A 24,865-nucleotide genomic window follows, 5' to 3' on the forward strand; every position below is an offset into this window, starting at 1 on the left:
TTCCTGTTATGTCCAACATTCTTTAAAGGAACTGTTGGAAGAAAATGTGGAAAAAGCAGTGGAGAGAAAAGCAGGTTAAAAATTGAAGACTTTGAATGGACAATATCTCTTTCATTCTATGAATGAAAGAGATATTCCATGGCAAAAGTCTCCAGGCCTTTCTCAGGTACATGGCAGTCAGAAATCCTAGAGGTGATGTCTGCCTTGGATGGGAGATATCAGTTATAATAAAGGCATCTGAAGTTTCTCCATAAAGAAAAAGGACTCAACTCTAAGCTAGAGGAAGGTTGTAATGAGTTCTCACAAAAGCTTCTTATCCTTAGTGAAAAAAGGTCTTGACACACGGAACATGCTGTCAAAAACTTGTCAATAACTGGGACATCTTTTGCTTCTGTACAAGAGCAAGCCAACTCATGCTTTTTTGTTTCCCAGCAGCAGCATTATCAAATAAAAACAACAACCAAACAACCTCTACAAACTTAGATGTGCTTTTGTGTAAAACCCTTGTATTTTGCACAAACAACTCATGTTTTGTCCCACAGTTAAAGTTTTAAAGGCCAAATGTAGGTCGGGGGGGCAATCCAAAGGGTGTGTGTGTGTGTGTGTGTGTGTGTGTGTGTGTGTGTGTGTGTGCAATCAAGCGTGTGTGCAACTCCCTCTTTGGTGCGTTTCTCCCCTTTCTTTGGAAAAAACTAAGAATTGCAAAAAATTAATAATAAAATACAATAAAAATCCACCCAAACTCTCCTAAATTTACCCAAAGAGAGAAGCTGTTCAAAAAGTTTTGTTCTCACATGCAAGAACAAATGAGAGAAGAATTACGTTTCCTAATCCAGAGAGCTGTTGGTCATGGAAGGAAATTCTATTAAGCTACATAAAATATATAATTTTTTTCTAAATATGATGGCCCACGTACTCACCCAAGTGCCACCGTTTTTAATTTTTCCCCAGAAGAAAAATCTAATGGTGACCTCGGTGGATTTTGGAAGAGGATGGTCAGAGCTATATCACAGGGATTAGTGTTACTGACCTGGCCTGCTTTCAACTTAGGGAAAAGCAACAGGGCTGAAAAAAAAAGAAGCAAAAGGGCAGGGGGTAAAGAAAGAGAGAGAAGGAGAGAGAGAGAGAGAGAGAGAGAGAGAGAGATCTATCAGTGTTAACAAACAACAATATGCTTAGAATATACTGTATATATGCTTCAGACTAATTTTTCTCTTCTCATTGAGTACACAGTGACACATTCTATTCCATGAGCTCTGGTTTATGTTGCCTATTTCTGGCTTTAAGATGAACCAGTGAGGAAAACCAGAGATACAAATCAAAGCAGCCTCATTTGCAACCGGTAATGTAGTTACTTCTGCAGGGGAAAAAGGAGCATATTTCTTCTCATATCTGACAGGCCAAAGCAACAATCTGCAAATTGCCTCCAGGGTCAACTAAGACATGACAGCCACAAACCCTGTGTAAGCTGTGCTGTCTTATATAAATCATCTGTCAGGAGGACAGCTAGCCCAATACATTTTGGTGCTTTAGATGGAACACCACCCACACCCAAATTAGGGGCAGAGTACCGAATGCCAGATAGGTTTTGCATGAAGTTGAAAATCCCACAAGAACTTTCTCTATTTCTGGCCTGTTAGGCATCCTTCAATCTCAACAGACTATGGTAACATGCTCTGTATGGAGGACGTGGAACAGCATCTCCCAATCAATCAATCAATCAATCAATCAATCAATCAATCAATCAATCAATCAATCAATCAATCAATCAATCAATCAATCAATCAATCAATCAATCAATCAAGTGTGGCTGAGAAGGCCAATTCGAGAGTGGTAATCCCTTTCCGTGTTGTTTCGATGCTGTATGTGAAGCTAGAGTGTCCTCTCCAGAGCACGAAGCCTGGGTAAAATAATATGGAGGATAGGCTGTTACCCAAGCAGCAAATCCCCCCTCTCCACATCGCTGAAATAGTCCAATGGAAAGGCAAGAGCCAATACAACTGGTTCCAGCAACGTTGCAGGAGTTGGCATAAGAACACGAACTGCCTCCGGTACTCCGGCTCTGGATTTTGCCTCAAGGTTGACTCCTGAAGCCTTTTCCATCAGTGGATATAGCCACAAGGCAGTGGAGGTTTGAAATCAGACTTTTCCTTCTCCTAGATGGGCTGCCTTCCAAGACTGATGAGCCCCTCCTACCCCTGGCAGCAAAAGAATAAAAGAAGTAACAGAGTGCTGTCCTCTGAAGATGCCGGCCACAGAGACTGGCGAAACGTCAGGAAGAACAACCTTCATAACACTGCCAAGAAGCCCGAAAAACCCACAACAAACATTAGATCCCAGCCGTGAAAGCCTTCACAAATACAAAACGAAGTAACTGATGAATTGCTGCTTTTCCACAACACTACAGTTCTTTTGAATGGCATGAAACCTGCCTTGCTTTCCATAATGATAGGAATAATCTTGGATGAAAGTAATTGAGAAAATATGGGTAAGAATGAGAGATATGAGAACTCTGAAACTAAAACGGCTATATCCCAAACACTTCTTGCAGAATAGTCAACGGTTACTCGGATTAGGGCCATTAAAAAATTAATAAATAGATTATCAAGGAAAATAGGACTACAAGGAAAATGTAGCAGGACTACAAGGAAAATAGCTTTCTTGGTTATAACCCCCTTATTATGGAAGGTTCTCCCAACACTGCTGTTGCTCTGGTACCAACTCAAAACCTTTATGCTTGCTAAGGCATTTCAGCTAATAGATTTAGTCAGTTCTGTTGTGGAGTTGTTGGGTGGGCTTTTTAAAAGTTGTTTTTATGGTGTATTTACAATTTTTAAACTCATTTTAATTATATTTTATTGTTTTAGGTGTTTTTATTGTATACCATTGGAGTATCTGTAAGGATAAAAGGAGCTATTAAAATGTTTTTAAAAATAACACTAGAATATAACACCCTGGGAAGCAGAGCCCGGCCAAGAGAGGTGCCAGTTTACACAAACAGCACTTAAATGTGATGATAGCCTATCTGAGGCTGTCCTCTGAGTATTAAACACAAGGTGACTCCGCTGTAACGAAAAAAAGGACACACGGCGGTAAGCGATAAAGGACTCTGAAGTTCATTGTCTGAATCTTACCTACAAAACCTTTGTTTGGATAAGACAGCTTCCCAGAGATCTAATTCATGATTGAGTCAGTATCCAACTTTTGCCAAATTTCTTCCAAATTCTTATGTGGTATAGAAATATTATAAATGGATCCGGGGCTGTAGGCTTTAAAGTCTCCATTCAGGCAATTTGAAAAGGTGTTGGAGACACACTGTGTGTTTTGTGCTGGTTTCCTGTTTTTATAGGAATAGTGCTGAACATTCCCCAATAGTGATAAGCTAGCAGAAGTTTGGGAGGACCCCAGACAAATCTACATACAACCAGTTGCTGTAGTATGAGCCTTAAAAAGGGAGTATGTTATCTCTTTTTGTCATTCATAAGCACAAGCAGATCATTCTCTATATTCAGAATTCTGACACTAAAGGACTTCAGTTCTTTTTCCCTGTTGTGCCTTCCTTCCTTAGGCTATTATTGTGAGGATGAAAATACAAGAAACTGTAAACTATGCAAATATTATTTTTTGGCCTTTGGGAGCTGAGGACAAGGGAGTCCCTTACCAGTGCACAAGATATACACCCCTCTCCTATCTAGTAGTGAGATGATGAAATGTATTTTGAAGCTATTAAGATACAAGTATCTATAAACTGAGTCCCTTAGAGGAGCAAGAAACAGCAAACACAGCGCAAGTCCAGGAAGCAGCTGACAGTGAACTGAGCCCTCCTCCATAGATGTTTCAGACACAGAGACATAAACATGATTCTAGACTTGCACAAGTGCAGTCTAGCCAAAGGTATCAAGGTAAACCCATGTGAAGGAGGCAACATACCCAGCTGTCTAAACTGTTTTACTAAAAAAGGTGTCAGACCTTCGTGTCATCCTCTCACTGAACAGAAAAGACATGAATTTGACTCTAGAGCTGAACACACAATAGTGAGTTGCTGAATTATTGTGGGAAATCACAGTTCAGTAGTAACTTGAGCAAAATATCTGGAAAAATTCTAAACATCTTGGAAACAGTCCCTTTCAAGCTTTCGTTTACCACAATTTGTTTTAAGACATGAAACAATTAAAAGAGAATGTTGCCTCACATCAGCGTCTGTGCCAGTATAGATACTGTATATGTTTTTAAGACTTCCCATTCTGTAATATGCAGACAAGGCAGTGTCAGTCCTAGCTGTTGGCATCCAAGCAACACTATGCTATTGAAGAAGTTGAGAAATCCTTTCGCTTTGAAACCTACAACAAGCGTCAGTGATGATAAAACAGAAGAACCAAGCCTTTGTTGGCACTTCCTGGTAGCAAAAGCAGGTGGAAAAAATCAGCTAGGTGGAAACTTTCTGCATTACTGATCAAGTTGCAGTGCCAGGTCTAGATAAAAGCTTTGGAAACATTTGGAATCTGTGCGGGAGAAGCAATATTACTACATACTACATTACCACTCTTTCTCTTGGCCTCCTAAGAATGTAACCATAACAACCACATTTCTCAGTTGCGCCTAATTTCTTCTTGGATCATTATTGATTTCATTTCATTTCTATGCTGCCTTTCTCCTCATAGGGGACTCGAGGCAGCACACAATAATTAAAATCATATAATATTAACAGTTTAAAATGCCATAAAACTAAATATTAAAAAGAAATTAAACATTAGTCAGGATTAAAAAAAACATTTTGAAGACATTTTCAAAAACATTTTAAAAATGTCTGCATTTCAAAAATCGAGCTTTCCCTAGACACTTAAAAAGCCTGGCTGAAAAGGAAGATTTTTGCCTGTTGATGGAAGAACAAGAGGGAGGGGGCCAACCTGCCTTCTTGGGGTGGCACATTCAAAAGCCTGGGAGCAACCACTAAGAAAGCCCTCTTGTGTGTTCTCACAAAACAAGTTTGGGAAGGCAGTGGAACTAAGAGAAGGGCCTCTCCAGAAGAAGTAGGCTCATTTGGGGTAATGCGATCCTTCAAATATCCTGGAGCCAAGCCATATAAAGCTGTCATTATAGGGAATAACCATCACTTTGAATTGAGTCCAGAAACAGACCGGTAGTCACTGAAGCTGTTGTAACAAGGGAGTTACATGCTCCCTGTAACCTGTGCCAGCCAGCAGTCTGTCTGCAGCATTATGAACCAGATGAAATTTCCGAACATTCCTCAAAGGCAGTCCCGTGTGGAGCGCACTGCAGTAATCGAGACAAGATATAACAAAGACATGTATGTGCCACTGTGGCCAGATCAGACATTATCTACTGAGGGGGCTCTGCACTCAAAAGTTTAATCCTTCACTGGCTCTTTCTGCTGCAGATTGTCCTGACTCTTTCAGTTCCTCACGTCTTGCGCATTTTCCAGTTTGTTTCTGCCTGTTTCGGGCATCTGCTCAGCTTCAGTATCTATTAGAGGTTATGATTTCTTCAGAACTACAGTTTTCCCAGGAACTTGTGGTCATAATTCTTACTCATTCCATAGCAGAAGCAGATCACTCTGAGACATAATTGATAGCCAAGGCACTGGGTTGTTCCAAATTAATTTCCTCATACAGTTTGTTTTTCCTAAAAATCGAGGCAGATAATTTGTTGCACTACTTCTGAAATGATGAAAAGAAATCACTGGCTGAACATGGATTTTAATTTTTGAAAGGTAGTTATGTAAAACTTGTGTGTAACTCTGGAGAACAAGATAATGCTAACTTTGTGTTGAGTGCTCACTGGTCATGAGGTGGAATACAAAATGTGTACACTTTAACAGCCATTTCTGTGTTCCTTCAGCAGCATGAAAACTCCTATAGTCTTGACTCCCTTTGATTATATTCCAGATGAGACAGTGAAGAAGGATCATCAGTGTTGTTTCTGCTCGCAGCACTATCCTTCCCGGAAGCAGTGTGGACACTGACACAAACCAGAGGGCTTTGGAAAATTACCCCATGTCATAATGTACAACTGGCTGCTCCCATGCTGCTGAAATAATCTAGGAATGGGCTACTGGACATACAGGACTCAAGCTTTAATAAGCAATGGTCATATCTTTGCACGGAACTATAGTCAATCCCTTTCCCCACTGTCTGCTAACATGCCTTTCCCTGATACTGAGAAGCAACTTGTAGCAACTTTCCTTTTCAAAAAAAAAAAAAAAAAAAAAGTCCAGATTAAACGGGGGAGTCTAGATCAGTTTTTAATCAATGGATTTGGTAGTATTTTATACTGATTCATCACTTTTCCTGATGCACAAGACATAGGATACATAACATGAGTTAATAAGAAATGAAATGGCTGCCAAAAGTTACACGATTCAAAGCCAGAGGTCCACAGACAAGTGTACAGTCATGTGATGGTCTTTTTCCTCCATGTCAATCACTTTCAGATTCAGGGGACTCGTGTTTCATTCTGTATGAAATCATTGTGTCAGATCTCTGGAGATTTATCATTCACACCTAAGAGGATTTGTGCAGAAGGAGATCATTTATGGTCATCTGTAAGAGTTTCTGAGTCTGCCTTTGAGAAATGTCTCTATTGGGCAGAATGTTTTGGAAGTCAAAAGGATCAAGTTATTTTCCTGTGCTTTCTGAGAGACTCAGCTTGAAAGTGGTCCAGGGTAAACCCTGGCTGGATTGATCCAAATTGTAGTTAGGCAATCCCTAACTACAATCCGTAACTACAATCCCTAACTACAATCCCTAACAACACCACTGTTCTCCACAAGTCAGTGCTTGGCCCTTAAACTTAGTTGTGAGTGCCAGTATAACATTTCACATGATTCAAGAATTTCAACAGTGGCTGCCCAGTTTCTGTCCCCTTTCTACTATCAGAACAATCTCAACAACTGATTCATCAACAGAAAGAGAAATCTTACCTTTCTTTGCCATCCTGGATAAGAGAGTTCCTCTTACCATTCATTGTATGCAGCTCTAGAGCTTTATCTTCCAGCATGTTCATTGCCTGATCACAGTTTCTGTGTCTCATTTCATGGGTCGGGGGAGTCTCTCGGATGTCAGGCCCTACCCTCCGACACCTGAGCAACCGCTGGTAAGCTGTCCGGAAGTCCCTGTTTAGTGCAGCATATAAGATAGGGTTCAAGGCTGAATTGGCATACCCAAGCCACATGACAATGGTCAGCAGTGTTTCAGACACTGTACCCCTCAGGCCTTGGTACATGAAGACTGTAAAATAAGGAAACCAGCAGATAATGAAGGCTCCCATTACAGCTGCAAGAGTCACTGTAGCTTTGTGTTCCTTCACAGTGGGCAACACACTTCTGACTGCCCTGAAGCTGGTAGTGTTGTTGATTCTCTTAGCTTGCTCCCTGGCTATTTTGAATATACGGAAATAGGTGATGCACATGATAACCAAAGGGAGGTAGAAAGTAAGCAGCCCATCCACCAGAACATACAGCTTATTGACCCCCAGCTTGCATTCTTGCTTCCCATTGGTCAAGAGCGTGTTCTGTATAGTTCCATTGGTGTTCAAAGCCAAATGAATGGGTAGGAATGAAACCATGAGCGACACCACCCAGATAAGGACCATAGCCACAGCCACCCGCAGAGGAGTGACTACGGTAGGGTAGCGAAGAGGTGCTGTTATGGCATAATAGCGGTCCAGGCTAATCATGAAGAGATTGAGGATGGAAGCTGTGCACAGCATGACATCCAAGCTAATGTAAATGTTGCACAAAGTAATGCTCCAGGACCATATATGGGAGGAGATTTCATAGGTGGCTGAAAATGGTACCACCAGCAGGCCTAGTAGCAGGTCTGTGAAAGCCAGGGAGACAATGAAGCAGTTAGTTAGACTACGGAGCCGGCGGTTGAAGCATACAGCCAGGCACACCATCACATTTCCACAGACAGTCACCACGATGAGGACTGTGAGAACTAACCCAATCAGAGCTTTTTGCCAACGGGAAAGAGTGCCATCTGTCACATTTGTGGAATTCATGCTGCTGTGGCTGCCAGGTATCACTTTTCCTCTGTGCAGAGTCACATAGCAGCTGCCCCACCAACACTTAAAAAGATTCCAATTCTCTGAAGGACTTGCCCAGCCACCTTCTTTCAGCAGTCCTAGGATGGGCGGCTGTATCATGGCAACCAGGAGACTGTCCCCCAAACATCTTAGCTCTGAAAATAAGCTAGGAATCAGATGCTGTTCTGGATTATGTATCTATATAAAGATTGGGCACGTCTGAACAAATCTGGTCTTATTCATTCTTTCCTGGAAGCATCCTCAGACAACTTGCCTGATGGCGAAAAATCAGATGTCTCGCTTAACAACGCTGTTCTCATAAGTGTTTGAGAAATTCCTGGAACGTCCATGGAACCTGCATGCTAAACATCAGTGATAAATCTGAAGATCACGAGGAACAGAGATTGCCTCCATGTCCTGTTTTGTAGACTCCTTGTAGATAATCTGATTTGTTGCAAAGTAGTTGGCTAGCTTGCTGTTTAGTCTGATCTGGCAAGGTTCTTCCTGTGTTCTACCAGCTCCTTTTGACTTGGCTTCAGCCTCTTTACTTTCTTCACTCTTCTCTTTTTTCTTTCGGAAACATAATTAGGACATATTAATAGCCATGTGTTGATTTCAAAGGTCAGGCCCAGCAAGAGTCAAACGAGTCTTAGGTGTCGCATCGATCTCAGAGAATGGCTTCACTTCCACCTCCTGAAGTCAGAATAGTTCGATCAGCAACAGGCTGGATGAAAACTTAATCCTGGTAAGAATATGAAAAGAAGAATTAGAGTTAGAAGGTGTATATAGATAGGTTCCATATACCTGAGCAGACACAGACAATGTGTTCCTTAAGACAAGTAGCAGGAGGGCTGAAAAAGCTGAGACCCGGATCCTTATCATCACTGGCTTCCTGACCCATTTAACTCAAAATATTGGGGACTCAACACAGAGCAATGCAAATGCTCTTTTACTCACTTGTGGCTGCTTCCCCTATATTCTCAGTGCAGACTTTTCCTTTGTGGACATGCAGGTAACCCTTTCACACCAAAGACTTCTCATTCAGTTATTAACACAGGCAGTTTCTAGCTTCAGGGACTGTCGTATAACTCTAGGCACCGATAGCAACTGTATACATAACTATGCCCTGCTTGTCCTGTGTTAATGGATATGTTTCAGTTTTTGCAGCCTGAGGATGTGGACAATACCCTACGAGAGGTGAAGGCTACCATATGTCTGCTGTACCCTTGCCCTTCCTGGTTTATAAAATCTGCCAGAGGGGGACTGGATGACTGGGTAGGAGGAGTGGTGATGCTTAAAAGAGGCACCATTGCTGAAAAAGACCTCCTGGACTCCCATGGCATTAGATAATTATCAGCCAATCTGTAATGCTCCATTCCTGGGCAAGACATTGGAGCATGTGGTGGCTTCACAGCTTCAGGGGGATCCTGGATGAAAGGATCCATTTCAATCTGGCTTCAGGCCTGGTAATGGGACAGAGATTGCTTTGGTCACCTTGGTGGATTATCTACATTAGGAACTGGATGAGGGAGCCTGTCCTTATCGGTTGTGCTAGAGCTCTCAAGGGCTTTTGTTACCATTGATCATGGTATCCTTCTAGGCTGTATCTCTGGGATGGGACTTGGAGACCTTACCTACCTTTACAAGCCTGCCCAGGTTTTAAGATAATCAGAGGAGGCCTTTCATTCGGTCCCATCACCTTCACAGGTGCATTTGATTGGTGCACAGGAGAACACCTTTTCTGGTGCTGCTCTGAGACTCTGGAACTCCTATAGGAAGTCAGGATGGCCCCATCTTTGCTGTCCTTCTACAAGCCTTTCTCTTCTGGCAAGCTTTACCTGAGTGACTGGCTTTCCAGGAGGGGTTTCTAAATGAGGCTGCTGCCTTTTTAAAAATTGTTGTTATTATTAATATGTTTCATTCCTGTTGATATCTAACAGTTTTATTTTAATTTTAAAAATATTGTAATAATTTATTGTTATAGCTTTTAATATTGTCTCTTCTATTACTGTAAGCTACTGTGGATCCTTTTTAGGAGAAAGACAGCATATAAAAAACTTAAAATAAATTAATAAAAAGCAGGAGTTTGGGGCTTGATAAATCTAAAGCTGAGATCAAATAAATGATGGTCTTCATGGCTGCCCAATATCCTTTCCTTAAGATAAGGATAAAAAGGGAGAATAACAATAGTCAGTCTAAGAAATGGTGCTTCTACGTGCAGCAAAGATAGTATAAAGCATAGTGTTCACTCAGATGACCCTGTCACAAAGATATAATCTTAGAACTGCAGGTCTGGAAGGGATCTTATGGATCATCAAGTCCAGCCCCTCGTCAAGGAGGCATAGAGGGGAATCAAACTCCCAACCTCTGGCTCTGTAGCCAGATGCCAAAGTATCCAGTAGCTATATGACAATTATATGAGAATTACTTTTAATAGCATTGTTTTTTTAATGCTCTCCATTAGTATATATTAAAACAGAACCTGCAAATTGCATTTCTGGGTAACCTCCAGCATTTCCATTGCTTGCTGGTAGATTTGTGGGGTTATGGCTCAAAAAGTAACCTTTCTAAGCCCCGCACACGCAGCACACATACAGCTCAAGATATAATTTAGGAAACAAAGAGAAAAGAAATGCTAGTGGTTCAGATTGCTTTTGTGAAAACCAGCCAGAATATCAGTTCAGAGGAGATCTATCTATAAGCGGTGCAAATTGACAGTGCAGGCATGATTGTGTGAAAAGTGGAGCGATTAAAAACAGAGCCTGTGTCATCTAGAAGAAAACAGGCAGAAGATAAAATCACATTACATTATCACCACCATAGCTATAAACCATCAGTTGGGACAATGAGAAAATTTGCATACTATTCAGCTGTTTTTTCTCTCATTTTTTTCTATGTGCATGTACGTGTAGAGAAGCAGTAAAAATTACACCTAAATAGAATTTCATTCCTCATGAGAAGAACAGTGGATGTATAGGTCATCAAACTAAAAACTGACACGTACCCCAGGTTTTGTTTTGAGCAAACCCTGCTCTTAGTCTTACCTCCTGAATTTTGACAAGGCTCTGAAACCTGAATGCTTCTTTTGGAACACGTGATATCATTCCTTGATATATTCATCTCCTTGACCTTGACTACAAGGCTGAGTTTTTTAAAAAAAAAAAACCCTTGGATTGTTGGTGCCTTTGACAGCACGTTTTGGGTCACCTGCCATTTTTGTGTGTGCAAGTGCTCATTTTGTACACCTGACTTCTCCCTACTTCCTCAATCTGTAGGAATTTGCTTTAGAGCCCTGTTCATGCACCCTTCTCCTGGGAGGAGGCACATATTTTCATATCCCAAAGAAGATACACCCCTCTCCCAAGGCACCTCCTCTTTAGGTAGGTAAAAATTGATCACAGTGAGTATATTGTGATACACTTATTCCTGTTTTAATTACAAGTTCACATACAGTGGGTTTGTCTATGCAGGCTCATGTGGGGTGAATTAGTGTGGGTTAAATAAGGTTGCTTAATAACAACCACCACCACCACCACCACCACCTTTGGACTGCAGAGCTGGAAGGGATTCTGTCGGTCATTGAGACCAGCTCCTTCTCAAGGAGGTACAGTGGGGAATTGAACTTCCAACCTCTGGCTCCATAGAGACCTAAGCCACTGAGCTATTAAGATTGGGTAGAAGTCTGGTATGCTACTGACTGTGATCCTTACATCAAAATGGCATATGCATCTCAAGAGATCGTATTTGATCTAACTCCTTCTGCTGTCAGTTTCCCATATTGTGAAATGGCTTACGAAGACAGAGACCTTTGGGTAGTGTGGGTGGCATTGTTGTTGTTTAGTCGTTTAGCCGTGTCCCCATGGACCAGAGCATGCCAGGCATATAAGTTAAATAAATAAATAAATTTCACAATATTGGCAAATTAAATACGTCTTCTTCCTATTTCTCTGCCTAGTATGACTGGCAGGAGATTCAGCTTTGACCTGACCCTTTAGAAAAGTCACAAAGAAAAGAATTACCCCTCTCATTGCCCCCTCCTGTCTTCTTCCACTTCTGTGAGGTAAAGGTAAAGGTTCCCCTTGACAATTTTTGTCCAGTCATGTTCGTGCTCATCCCCGTTTCCAAGCCACAGAGCCAGCGTTTTGTCCGAAGACAATCTTCCGTGGTCACATGGCCAGTGCGACTTAGACACAGAACGCTGTTACCTTCCCACCAAAGTGGTCCCTATTTATCTACTTGCATTTGCATGCTTTCGAACCGCTAGGTTGTCTGGAGCTGGGACAAGCGATGGGCGCTCACTCCATCATGTGGATTCGATCTAATGACTGCTGGTCTTCTGACCCTGCAGCACAGGCTTCTGTGGTTTAGCCCACAGCGCCACCACGTAGATGTCTTCAAATTTATGTTTTTTAAAAATAAGCAATGCAGCCCATCAGCTCTGTCCTAATACAGTGTAAAATTTTATTTACATAGTTTCTCTGCTGCACTATGGAGCAGAGGAAATGTTTAACTTGCCAATATCATGAGTGGCTGTCTTCTTAAGTTATTTAATGATATGGGAAATTGACAGTGGAAAGCAATTAGATAGCAATAAGCTTGCTTTGGTTTGTTTCCAATGATTGCATGATTGCATGTTCTGGAATAGAACCAAAATGGAATGATCATACCTGCACCAAAAATTAGCAGCTCTTGACATGCACCCAGAAAGGTGTGAGCAGGAACACTCTGGGGATGAGCTGGTTTGCTGCAGCAAATATATGTGATTGGTGGGAAAAGGAGTAAGCCAGCCCATTGCTACAGCATATCAAACAACAGGTCAAATGTCCATCTGATCACAGTTAAGCAAAATAGTATGCCTACCTGCCTGTTATTTATTTATTTATTTATTTATTTATTTATTTATTTATTTATTTATTTATTTATTTATTTATTTATTTAATTTAATTTAATTTAATTTAATTTACTTACTTACTTACTTATACTTACTTACTTACTTACTTACTTACTTACTTACTTACTTACTTACTTACTTACTTACTTACTTGCTTGCTATGTACAGCCAAGTCATAATCCATATATAAAATGGAAAACTCCAAATAATCAATTACAATTAACAGTGATACAGATAGAAGAGAAGAAGCACTCCAAAATACTGATAATCTTACACTGCATTAACAAAACAATTGGCTGGCTAGACAGAATCCAGGGAGAGAGAAGACAAAAACTCAGGTGACTGGGAATCGTGTAGCTCTGTGAAACTAGAGGGATATAGAAAGGGTTGTGAGATAGCAATGATGTACAAAGGGTCTGGGGAGAAAGACGAGGGGGAGAGTTATTGCTATTGGTGACTGCCAGAAAATAAAGAGGAGAATAAGATGGGAGAAGGTGGCATTGGACTGAGTCATGCTGTATTGGGTAGAGTTGTTTGTGTGTGCCTGTGCACACATTTAATAATTTATAGGCAGAAGGCCTGAAGCAAGAGGGAGATAAATAGGAATATAGGGCATTAGCTAGGGAGAGACTTTGATATTAAAAACAATACAAATTGCAAAAACATGTAGAATTTGGGCAGAGAATACAAACTGTTGCAAGCTTTAGAATATTGCTCAGGACTGAGGTAAAAAAAATGCTTAGCAATCATGCTTAGCATGAATCCGTATAGTTTAGATGTGGGATGGAACCATGTTGATATACATAGGGACTGAGGACAACAAGAAGAACTGAAGTGTTCTAATTTCAGAATTCTCAGACAGATTTCAGGATGAGAAATAGTAGCAGTCACCTTGAATTGTGCCAGAAGGAGTGTGGAAGATAAGAAGGGAGGATGGTGGTCATTTCCTTATATAAGAACATGAGGCATGAAGGCAAGGAGGCATGTCTGCAAAACATGGCGGCAAATAGCAGAGAGACCTTCCAGGTAATGGCATTCCTGAAAAGGAACTTTCAAAAGGTGTCCAAAGAGAATGAAAAAAGTAGACTGGGTCATATACCTGCTGAGAGACTGTAAGAAAAGGAACATGGGGGGGGGGGGAGGGACATGTTTGAAGCCTCCATGTTTTCAAGAGAACAAGAAGTCTGGCAGCTAAAAGACCCAGAATTCTAAAGCTTAGCTGAGAAGGTGGCACAAAAATATTAATCAAGATGAAGCATCCACCCTAAAGTTCATGGTGTTCCTAATCTTCCATCTGAGGTGTTTCATAATCATTCATTACACTGAACAAGTTATAGTAACAAGCCTCTGGTGTACCCTCTACACTGAAACCCAGCATTCATTCATTCATTCATTCATTCATTCATTCATTCATTCATTCATTTATTTATTTATTTATTTATTTATTTATTTATTTATTTATTTATTTATTTATTTATTTATTTATTTATCCCTGCTTTTCTCCTTTAAAAAGTTCCCAAGGTGCCTTACATCATCAAAATACATCATTTAAAGCTAAAAAACAGTAAATATACAAATACTAAGAAGAATCAAACAACTGTCACACTAAAAGACAGTAAACAAAGCAACACCCAAAACATATTCAAAGCAAGATGTCCTTTGCAAAACAGTTGGTTACGTATAATTTGGAGTTATTTGTACACTTGGGTCTAGATTTCTGAAGGCGGAATAAAATTTCACAATTGTAAAGAGCACCGCCCTGCCATTTACCTGACAGAAGCAAGGCCCACATTCTTAAATTCGGCCCAAAAGACACTCCTGAAGGATTCAGATTAGAGAATGCTTCTGAATTCCCTTCTCCACATCACAGTTAAGATAATTTCTCCTCATCACATTTAAGGTACCCTGTAATTCACTGTTGCTTAATTTGAACAAAATGTCAGGAGAGCTATTCGTCTAAGAAGAATTTTACTGACATGTTATCATTATCATTGCCAAAAAATGCTCCTTTGCATTCTACATAGTATAAAAAGGACAATCTCTATGGAAATGGATCAATGGCCACAAATCTGACATCAGAAACCACAATAGACAGAAACCTGGCTCCAACCATTTTAATCTACCAGGTCACTCTGTGGAAGATCTAAAAGTCACTATTTTAGAACAGAATAATTACAAATCAAGAATATAGAGGTAAATAGCTGAAATAAAATGTACAGTATACGCATGATGGACACCCATAGAAATGGATTGAATATAAGTCTAGGCTTCTTAAGCCATTATCAGATGTAATATTTCTACTGTTATCCATAACCATTGTTACTACTACCAAGTCCATCTCCCATCACAAGGTTCTAAGGTGAAAACTGTCTATATCCCTTACATGAACATACATGATTCCTCTGCTAATTTCTTTCATTCCCCTCTTGAGATTAACTGCATCTTCAACCCCCACCCCTTTCTCTCTCTTCTCTTTCCCCACAGCTCCGCTCAGACCTGGTGTCTGTTTTCTGTCTTCCTGAAGTATTTTTTACAACAGGACTATAAAACAAATATAGGCCTGATTACTGCATATAACCAATGAATATTTAGAATGTGAAACTTATTTAATCTATCTTGCATTCCATTTCATTCTGTCTCTTAATGTCTGATGAAGTGGATGTGTCCATAAAAGCTTGCATTAAAATATATTGGTTAGTTTTTAAGATGCCACATGTTTTTGTCTTTTTGTTTTGTTTTGTTTCTTTGGATTTTGCCGGATATGCTTGCATTCCTCTATCACTATATGGTCTCAGAAATAAAGCCATGGCCTTCAACACATACTGCCATACCTCACACCTCCTCCAAGGAAGAGAGAAAAAGGAAAAGGAAAAGAAACAAAAGTTTTTTAAAAGTTATTTTTTTAAAAAAAAAATAGTATTATAATATATATAAACCATATATATATATATATATAGTTTACATGACAATTTTCTCACAAAATCCACATGCTTTGATATAAACTTTGTGTGGCATTTGAAGATGAAATTGTAATGTATCAGCATCCTCGTTTATGTGTCATTGTTTAATATAGCTTTTGTTCTATTAATGTAGTTTCTGAGCAGTGCCAAGAAGTCATCAAGAAGTACTCTCTCTCTTTGCCTCAATCTCTCTCTCTCTTTCTCACACACACATACACAGGGTATTTATTCAACTTGTTTCTTGAAGAAGAGAAGGCTCAAACATCACTTCTGAAGAACCTGGGTGTGCGATGGAAGCATTTGCATGCATATTGTTGTCATCACATTTGAAAGAGGCCAGTGTTACATACAGCACTGATGTTACCTGTCTGTCATGGGTTTGGAGGGAAAGTTCCAACCTATGGGGAGTGGAAGGCGGGACATCAGGAGGAGGGGCTGTACTGTATATATATGGGGATCCTGTGTGGAGAAGTTTAGAGAGCTGAAGGAGAGCTGAGAGAAGAAGCTGGAGTGGGAGTCTGTGTGTCAGACAGGGTACTACTGTGTGTCAGTCAGTACCAACCTGATAGGTTCAGGTGTCTGTATGGTTAGCCAGAACTGATAGGTTCAGGGTCTGTGCTTTATTTAAAGGTGTTCTGTGTGAACCAAACTGGTGTATGTATGATTGAGACTAAGCCACGTTACTGTATCTTATTCACTTGATCCTTTTATTTTCCCTGTGTGTTATTTAAATAAACCTTATTCCTTTGTTTGTTAAAAATCCATCCCTGGTCTGTGTGACTTCTTATAGGGAATGGTTGGTGGCAGCTTAGTGAAACTGTGGCATATCCCAGTAGGTCTGGAGTTGTCACATTGATTGGTGTCCAGCGTGTGGGATACGACTGGTCCAGTTGTCCAGTGGTCCAGCAAAGCCTTGGCAAGTGTGCCCAGAGCAAGGGGGGTCTAGTCAGGGACAATCTGAGAGCGCGTAGGTAATCTTCTAGGCTTACCTCACGGGGAGGTAGGCTAGTGGAAGAACGTGTAACCTCAGATTGGTGGGACTAGATTAGGGAGCTCTGAGGCAACCTGTTTTGGCGGGAAAAAGGCTGAGGCAAAGCTGAGGGAAGTAGCAGTGATCTAGCTTGTCTGCTGAGAGGCCTAGCAGAGGGGGGTAGACTCTGGCTGGCAACAGTTGCAAGTTAGTGCTGAAGAACAGCAGCAATCTATAGAAGGCTGTTTCTGAGGCAAAAGAGAAAAAAAAAGTGGTCGCTTTATTTTGAGGCTTGACTTTTGAAAGCAGCCTGTTCTGGGGGGGGGGGATTATGCCCTTGACTCGAAGCCAAATGGCAGAAATGGGTGAAGCGAGGGAACCCCAGGTAGACCAAGGTTCTGAGGAGGAATTTGGCTCAGTGCAGGAGGACAGCACGGGAGAACAGAACCCAGAACTCAGGAAAATGCTCATAGCCCAACAGCATGAACTGAGGATGAGGCAATTGGAAAGAGAAGAAAGATTAGAGAGAGAGAGAATGGAAATGGCATTGGAGAGAGAGAAAATGGCGTTTGAGTTAAGAAAATTGGAATTGATGAATCAGAATAATAATAACAATAGAGATTCTGAGGGGGGCCAATTGTCTAAGACTGACCTGAAGAAATTCCCTGTATACCACAAGGGAGATTGCCCTGAGGTGTTCTTTTCCCTCGTGGAAAGAGCGTTTGTGGACTTCTCAGTAAGGGAAACTGAGAAGATGACTATTATGCGATCTTTAATCAGTGGCAGCCTGGCAGAAGTCTATGCAGAGATGCCAGAGGAACTGTTAAAAGATTTCGCAGAGTTTAAAAAACTGGTGTTTGCCAGACATGGGATAAATGCGGAACAGCTGAGGCAAAGATTCAGGTCACTCACCAAGAAACCAGAGCAGACTTTTACCCAAGTGGGGGCCCAACTGGTGAGGCTGCTAGAGAAATGGCTATCTCAGGAGGGAACAGAGACCTTCCAGCAGCTCAAAGACCTGATAGCGCTGGAACAGTTTTATTCAGTCCTGCATGGGGAACTGAAGTTCCAGGTGAGGGAAAGGAAACCGAAATCTGTGGCAGAGGCGGCCGAGATCGCAGATTTTATTTCCCAAATAAGAAAGCCCTTAGGTGAGGGGAAATCGATAGGTAAACCTAAAGAAACCTACAGCAAGTACTCTCAGGGACCAGGGAAAAACCAGCAAGGGGGAGGGGCCCATGGTGAAGGGAAGCCCTCAGACATGAAACAAAGACCTCAGATTTTGGAGGGAAAACCAAAACCAGATGAGAAAGACTCAAAATACAGCAGAAAATGTTATTTCTGTCAAGGAAAGGGCCATCTAATCTCAGAGTGTGAGAAATTAAAGCAGCTAAAAGGAAATGTGCCTCATGACTTGAGTGGAACCAAGCCAAAAGCTGTGTTCTGTGTCCAGAAAGAGCAAAGCTCCTTGTCACTGAGGGAGCCTGTTGCCATGGCTACTCAATCTGGAACAGATACATCTGCTGATCAGGCTGGGGAAAATGGTCCTCTTGTGGAGGTCAAGCGCTGCTTGCTAGTGAGAACAGATTCGCAGTTGTTTGAAACCGCAGGGGTGGAAGTAGGAATACTTGACCATCAGTATAGGGGGTTAAGGGATACTTGTTCCCAGGTGACCCTGTGCCATCCAGATATCATTCCTAGGGAGTATGTAATCCCAAATGAGAGCATAAAGGTGGCAGGGATTGAGGGACAGGTGATCTCGCTGCCAGTAGCTGAGGTACCTGTGAACTTTCAAGGCTGGAGGGGAGTTTGGCGGCTAGCGATTTCATCGACTCTGCCAGCAGCCGTGCTCGTGGGAAATGACCTGGCTGAACATGTGAAACGGGTGCTAGTGATTACACGCTCACAAGCCACCACGGGGACAGTTCAGGGGGGTACTGATGAGCCCGAGACGGAAGCAGAGGGGAGTTCCGAAGCTGTGGTGGAAACCTTAACCACAGACAGCCGATTTGGCCAAGAGCAAAAGGCAGACGCCACTCTCCAAAAGTGTTTTGAACAGGTGACAGACGCCCAGGTAACACCTGAAACTCCAGTGAGATTTCGAGAGGAAAAGGGAATTTTATATAGAGAGACCCTGAGGAATATCTCAAAAGGGGGAGATGGGATCAGAAGTCAGCTGGTGGTACCTGAAAAGTATCGCCCCATGATCTTAAAAAGGGGGCACTCTGACATGTTTGCTGCGCACTTAGGGGTGAACAAAACACAGCAGAGAATCACACAGAATTTTTACTGGCCTGAAATAGGGAAGCAGATCAAGGAGTTCTGTAAACAATGTAATGTGTGTCAGAGGCAGGGGAATAACCGTGACAGGACCAAAGCAAAGTTGTGCCCGTTGCCTGTGATTGACACCCCGTTCAAGTGTATAGAAGTGGATATTGTGGGACCTTTGCCCAAGGCCACAAAGAGGGGGAACCGGTTCATTCTCACCATTGTGGACCATGCCACGAGGTACCCTGAAGCCATTCCCTTGACTAACATTGAAACTAACACAGTGGCAGATGCCTTGGTGGGGTATATGTCCAGGATGGGATTTGCCTCAGAAATAATCACAGATTTGGGCGCATCGTTTACATCGAAGCTCATGAAACGGTTATGGCAAATCTGTGGAATTAAACACAAGGAAACCACTGCCTATCACCCTGAAAGTAATGGGTTAACGGAGAAGTTCAATGGGACTCTGATGCGCATGATTAGGGCTTACTTGGCGGAGAATCCAAACAATTGGGACCAGAAGCTGCAATCCCTTTTGTTTGCTTATCGATCAGTGCCACAAGCCAGTACCGGGTTCAGTCCGTTTGAACTTTTGTTTGGGAGAAGGGTGAAAGGGCCCCCTGATTTAATCAAACAAAATTGGGAGCAGATCACCCAGGATGACCCACAAGACGTTGTGACATATATAGACTCTTTAAGGAATGACCTAAAGAGAAACCTAGAGCTAGCAGCAGAAAACCTGCAAGCTCAAAAGGTCAGAAAGAAAGCTTGGGATGACCAGGAAGGCAGGGAGAGGCACTTTAACCCAGGGGAGGAAGTGCTGTGGCCTAGGCCCTGCAAAGAGAGCAAGTGTCAGCTGGGTAGCCCAGAAATAAAATACTTGGGTCACATAGTAGGGGGAGGAGTGATAAAACCCCTAGAGGCCAAAATAGAAGCAGTTCGTGATTGGCCCAGACCCAACACCAAGAAAAAAGTCAAATCATTTCTTGGATTGGTGGGCTACTACAGAAAGTTCATCCCGAGGTTTAGCGAGATTGCGGCTCCGCTGACCGATTTGACGAGGAAGAAGACTGATGACCGCATCCCGTGGACCAGTGACTGTGAGGAGGCGTTCCAGAGGTTGAAGGAGGCCCTCATCAACTATCCAGTGCTGCGTGATCCAGACTTCGACCGGGAGTTCATCATCTACACCGATGCGTCTAACAGCGGGGTAGGAGCAGTTCTTTGCCAGGAGGATGAAAATGGTGACCAGCATCCGGTGTCCTACCTGAGTAGGAAACTCCAGAAAGGTGAGAGACATTTGGCAACCGTGGAAAAGGAGTGCCTGGCCATAGTCTACGCGATCCAGAAGGCCAAGCCTTACATCTGGGGAAGACATTTTATTCTGTGCACTGACCATTCACCACTGCAATGGTTAAAGACAATGAAGACCCACAATAGTAAACTTATGAGGTGGGCTTTAAACCTGCAAGACTATGACTTTGAAGTGAAGGTGGTCAGAGGGTCAGTGAACTGTGTTGCTGACGCCTTGTCAAGAAGACCTGAAGAATGAAGACGGCGAAAGAAACATGGACTATGTATATATTTTGGTGACCAAAGGTTAAATGTACTTGTTTATTAAACATGTTGGCTTGTATGAATAAAGGTAACTTGAGGTATTGTAAATGGTAAATGTTTAAATGTCTAATTGATATGGTTATCCTAGTGTAAGTATAAGTAAGTATGGTATTGTATGTTATTGTATAACTGTTTTTGTATGTTTTGGATCCAGGTTGTTTTTTGGAGAAAAGCACTTTAGCTTTCCCCCTACAAAACAACTTATAAAGAGGGGAGGTGTTACATACAGCACTGATGTTACCTGTCTGTCATGGGTTTGGAGGGAAAGTTCCAACCTATGGGGAGTGGAAGGCGGGACATCAGGAGGAGGGGCTGTACTGTATATATATGGGGATCCTGTGTGGAGAAGTTTAGAGAGCTGAAGGAGAGCTGAGAGAAGAAGCTTGAGTGGGAGTCTGTGTGTCAGACAGGGTACTACTGTGTGTCAGTCAGTACCAACCTGATAGGTTCAGGTGTCTGTATGGTTAGCCAGAACTGATAGGTTCAGGGTCTGTGCTTTATTTAAAGGTGTTCTGTGTGAACCAAACTGGTGTATGTATGATTGAGACTAAGCCACGTTACTGTATCTTATTCACTTGATCCTTTTATTTTCCCTGTGTGTTATTTAAATAAACCTTATTCCTTTGTTTGTTAAAAATCCATCCCTGGTCTGTGTGACTTCTTATAGGGAATGGTTGGTGGCAGCTTAGTGAAACTGTGGCATATCCCAGTAGGTCTGGGGTTGTCACAGCCAGATTCATCCTTCATATGTTCCATAGCTGTCCTGTAAATCTCTAAAAGTGCCTAAGAGTAGACTGCCAACCTGCCATGGAGCCTCTTCATCAATGTCAAACTACAGACCTTTGACAATGAGCTGACAGAAGGTCTTGGCCAATTATCTGTTTGTTTGTTGCATGCTTTAATTTTTGTAACCCTAAAAAATACTTTAATAAAAAATGTACAGAAAGAAACTGTCTGTTGTTGAGGTTCTTCCCAAAATACCACACAGGGAAGCATTGATCTGGGAAAGAGATTCCAGGATATTTAAAGGGGTCAGTTCTTCTCAAAAATGTCCCCACTCCAGACAACTTTGTGTAAACTGATTTCAAAAACTATTCTTAAAAGTTAGGGATGGAGGGCAATGACATTGAATATTATGTCCCAACTGCCTATGTCACCACAACACTACCTACAGGCACCTTCATGTGTTTACAAAAATGTATCACAACTAACCACATGGGGAAAAGCTCATTTGAATCATTACAGCTTGAAAAAAGTCAAAACCCCCAGCAGCAAAGGGGGAGAAAAAGAGCAAAAAAAGAGGTCTAAACCAATTAGAAATTGCCTCTGTGTCATGCAGTCAGTGAAAAATACTTTCAATTCACCCAGTTGGTAAGCAGAACAAACCTGTGGTATTTGACCATGTAGTTGCACTCTTAGAGAAGAAAGTCCGGGAAGCTAAAGCCCCATGTGGAGAGCTTCCACAAAGAAGTTATAAAAGAACTTAGGCCAGTAGTGCCAGTAAAAGAAGAGGGAACTATCCAAAATAATGTTTGCACTTTTACAGGATTGCCAGGCCTAGAGACAACAATGGGTCTTTTGATTTGAGAGAGAAACTTATTTCCTCAAATTGCTGAGTGCTTAAAAATGTGTTGGGATTCCGTGCTGAAGACTAGCTTAGATGACACTAGATTTTTTTCCTTTTCTGAACCTCTATATTGGTGAGCTGCTCCCCACACCCCTCACCCCAACGTATCACTCAAGAAACAGACTAAATATACAAAGAACATCTGAAGCATCTGTTGATGGCATAGAGCTGAGATAGGTGAAATAAACAGAGAAGTCCAGATATACATATTGGAGTGTTCATGATTGCACTGTCCTGTGATACTCTTTGGAACACATAGGCAGCCAAATTACAGGCAATTAACCTTTTCATATTAACAACCTTTTTTGGGTGTGTGTATGTGTGTTCACTTTTCTTCTCCTTTTGGAATTTTGCCTGGCTCAGATAAGGAAGTGATCAAGAATGGTTAAATAGGCCCTGTAAAATAAGGTGGTGACTTGAATGTTCTGAGTACTCTTGACAGAATGCCTGTCTTTTGAATCTGGGGATTTTAGGATGTTACTTTAATCTCAAGGAGTAGGTCTGGAATAGTTTTCTCTAAAAGAAGACATGATCAAAGTTGTAGGATAATAAATTGTACTAGAAAGAGAAATGGGACTTGCGATTTTCTCTTCCATCACATATATGGATGTCTTATTTCAAAAGGTTATACTCTGTTTTTTTTTTTCAGAATGGTAGAAAATGAGCCTTTAAGAAAAGGATAATACAAAGGAATATTTTTACCACTACACAGACAGACAGACGTATTTGGGCTGGAGCAAAGTCTCAATGGCAAAAACCCCAAATTGTGTGAATAGGATTCTGTATATAAGATCTTTCTTGAAAATAAGGTGGGAAACCTGTACCCCTTCAGATTCATGGTCATGGTCACTGGCTAGCCTGGATGGACCTCAGTTAATTCTTAGATGGGAGCTGAGGTCTGTGAGTGCCTTGAATTCCCTTATGGGGAGAAAAGTGGTTTATAAGTAAGGCAAGTGAGTAATAAGTAAATAAGCTCAGCAAAATTGGAGGGCCACAGGTCCTCCAGGATCTTTCTCCAAAAGTTTGGGAAATATTCACCAGAGATGTTAGACTACTGCTATAATTTAAGGCTACAGAACAGATTCACATTGCAAAGTTATTTGGATGAAGAGAACTACCACTAAAAAATGCCTTACTCATTGAGTTTTTGAATGGCTATTTAGAATGATCTATTGAATAATCACCGTCTGAAATAATTCAGGTATAATTAGCAGTATTTCTTACCTGCTGTGCTCTTACCTTCTGAATTATTGTTGCCAGAATTCTCTGGCTAGAATGGAGTTAAGGGGAAAGTTGGGTGACAGCAAAGGGGAAAGCAAAGTGGCATTGTTACAACTGTCGTATACTATTCTGCATACACACTTGTGACATTTTACAGACTAGTTGATGGTCCAAGAAGATGGAAGACACATACCATTTTGGATGACAGTATACATGTGCAGACATGTGTATTTCGCCTGCTGTGTCCACACAGGAGTTACTAAGGAGGTGGCACACACAGTGATCACCTTTCTGCTGTAGTGAACATTTCAGTGAGTGAAGGTAGGCAAGATTTCAGGTTTTATGGAGATTTTCAGCAAGGTTAAAGGTAAAGGTTCCCCTTGACATTTAGTCTAGTTGTGTCTGACTCTAGGGGGTGGTGCTCATCCTGTTTTTCAAGCCATAGAGCCAGTGTTTGTCCGAAGACAGTTTCCGTGGTCACATGGCCAGCGCGACTAGACACGGAATGCCGTTACCTTTGCACCGAGGTGGTCCCTATTTATCTACTTGCATTTACATGCTTTTGAACTGCTAGGCTGGCAGGAGCTGGGGTAGGTGACGGGAGCTCACTCTGTTGCATGGATTCGATCTTATGACTGTTGGTCTTCTGACCTTGCAGCACAGAGGCTTCTGCAGTTTAAACCACAGCGCCACCATGTCCCCATGAGGTTGGCAGCAAGGTTGGCAGGTTCTAATAAGATGTGATTCAAATACTGGAAGGATTTGGAGTCTGAGTAAATGGTAATAGTCAGGGCTTGGTTACACAGAGAGGGACACCCAGTTTGCTTCAAAGTTTTTTCAGGTCCCTACTGTTTTCCACTGCTGGGATCACTGTTGTCATCTACATAAGTAGGACCAACCATTCTGTCCACACTGCACTTCCTAATCAGTTCTATTTCCATTGGGAAAATAGCCGCACCCTATTAATACTGCGCTCTTCCCCATCCTGCTGGAACACTATGCCTCACTAAAGACATCACCAGCGATATCACTGTCAGACACACCTGCAACTGCCCCTTTCTCACACTTGAGAAAATAGAAAAAGCAGAATCAATGGAAAATAAACTACTTCCTGCCAATTAAACAAAAAGGAACAAATGTCCATTGGAAAACTTTACCAACCCACTGCCAATTCAGCAAAGGAAGCTTTGGTATAGAAATATGGCTTCTTATACAGTACATCACTCTGCTTCTCCAAAATCCCAAGTTAGCTTCAATGTACG

General features: G+C 41.7%; 1 protein-coding gene across 2 annotated transcripts in view; it reads right to left on the minus strand.

Moving 5' to 3' along the window:
• Positions 1-24,865, minus strand: part of HRH2 (histamine receptor H2) — a 44,372-nt gene that overhangs the window by 10,100 nt on the left and 9,407 nt on the right. The window contains exons 2-3 of one of the 2 annotated variants that reach the window (XM_072989972.2): positions 6,941-8,788; positions 921-1,065 (exon numbers count right to left, since the gene is read on the minus strand). In XM_072989972.2, the coding sequence (XP_072846073.2) occupies positions 1,047-1,065; positions 6,941-8,166 (1,245 nt within the window). In that variant the 5' untranslated portion in view covers positions 8,167-8,788 and the 3' untranslated portion in view covers positions 921-1,046. The remainder of the gene's footprint in view (positions 1-920; positions 1,066-6,940; positions 8,789-24,865) is intronic. The other variant, XM_020791206.3, reaches the window with a different exon arrangement.

This window comes from Pogona vitticeps, chromosome 2 (assembly GCF_051106095.1).
Source record: "Pogona vitticeps strain Pit_001003342236 chromosome 2, PviZW2.1, whole genome shotgun sequence".
Classification (NCBI taxonomy): domain Eukaryota; kingdom Metazoa; phylum Chordata; class Lepidosauria; order Squamata; family Agamidae; genus Pogona; species Pogona vitticeps.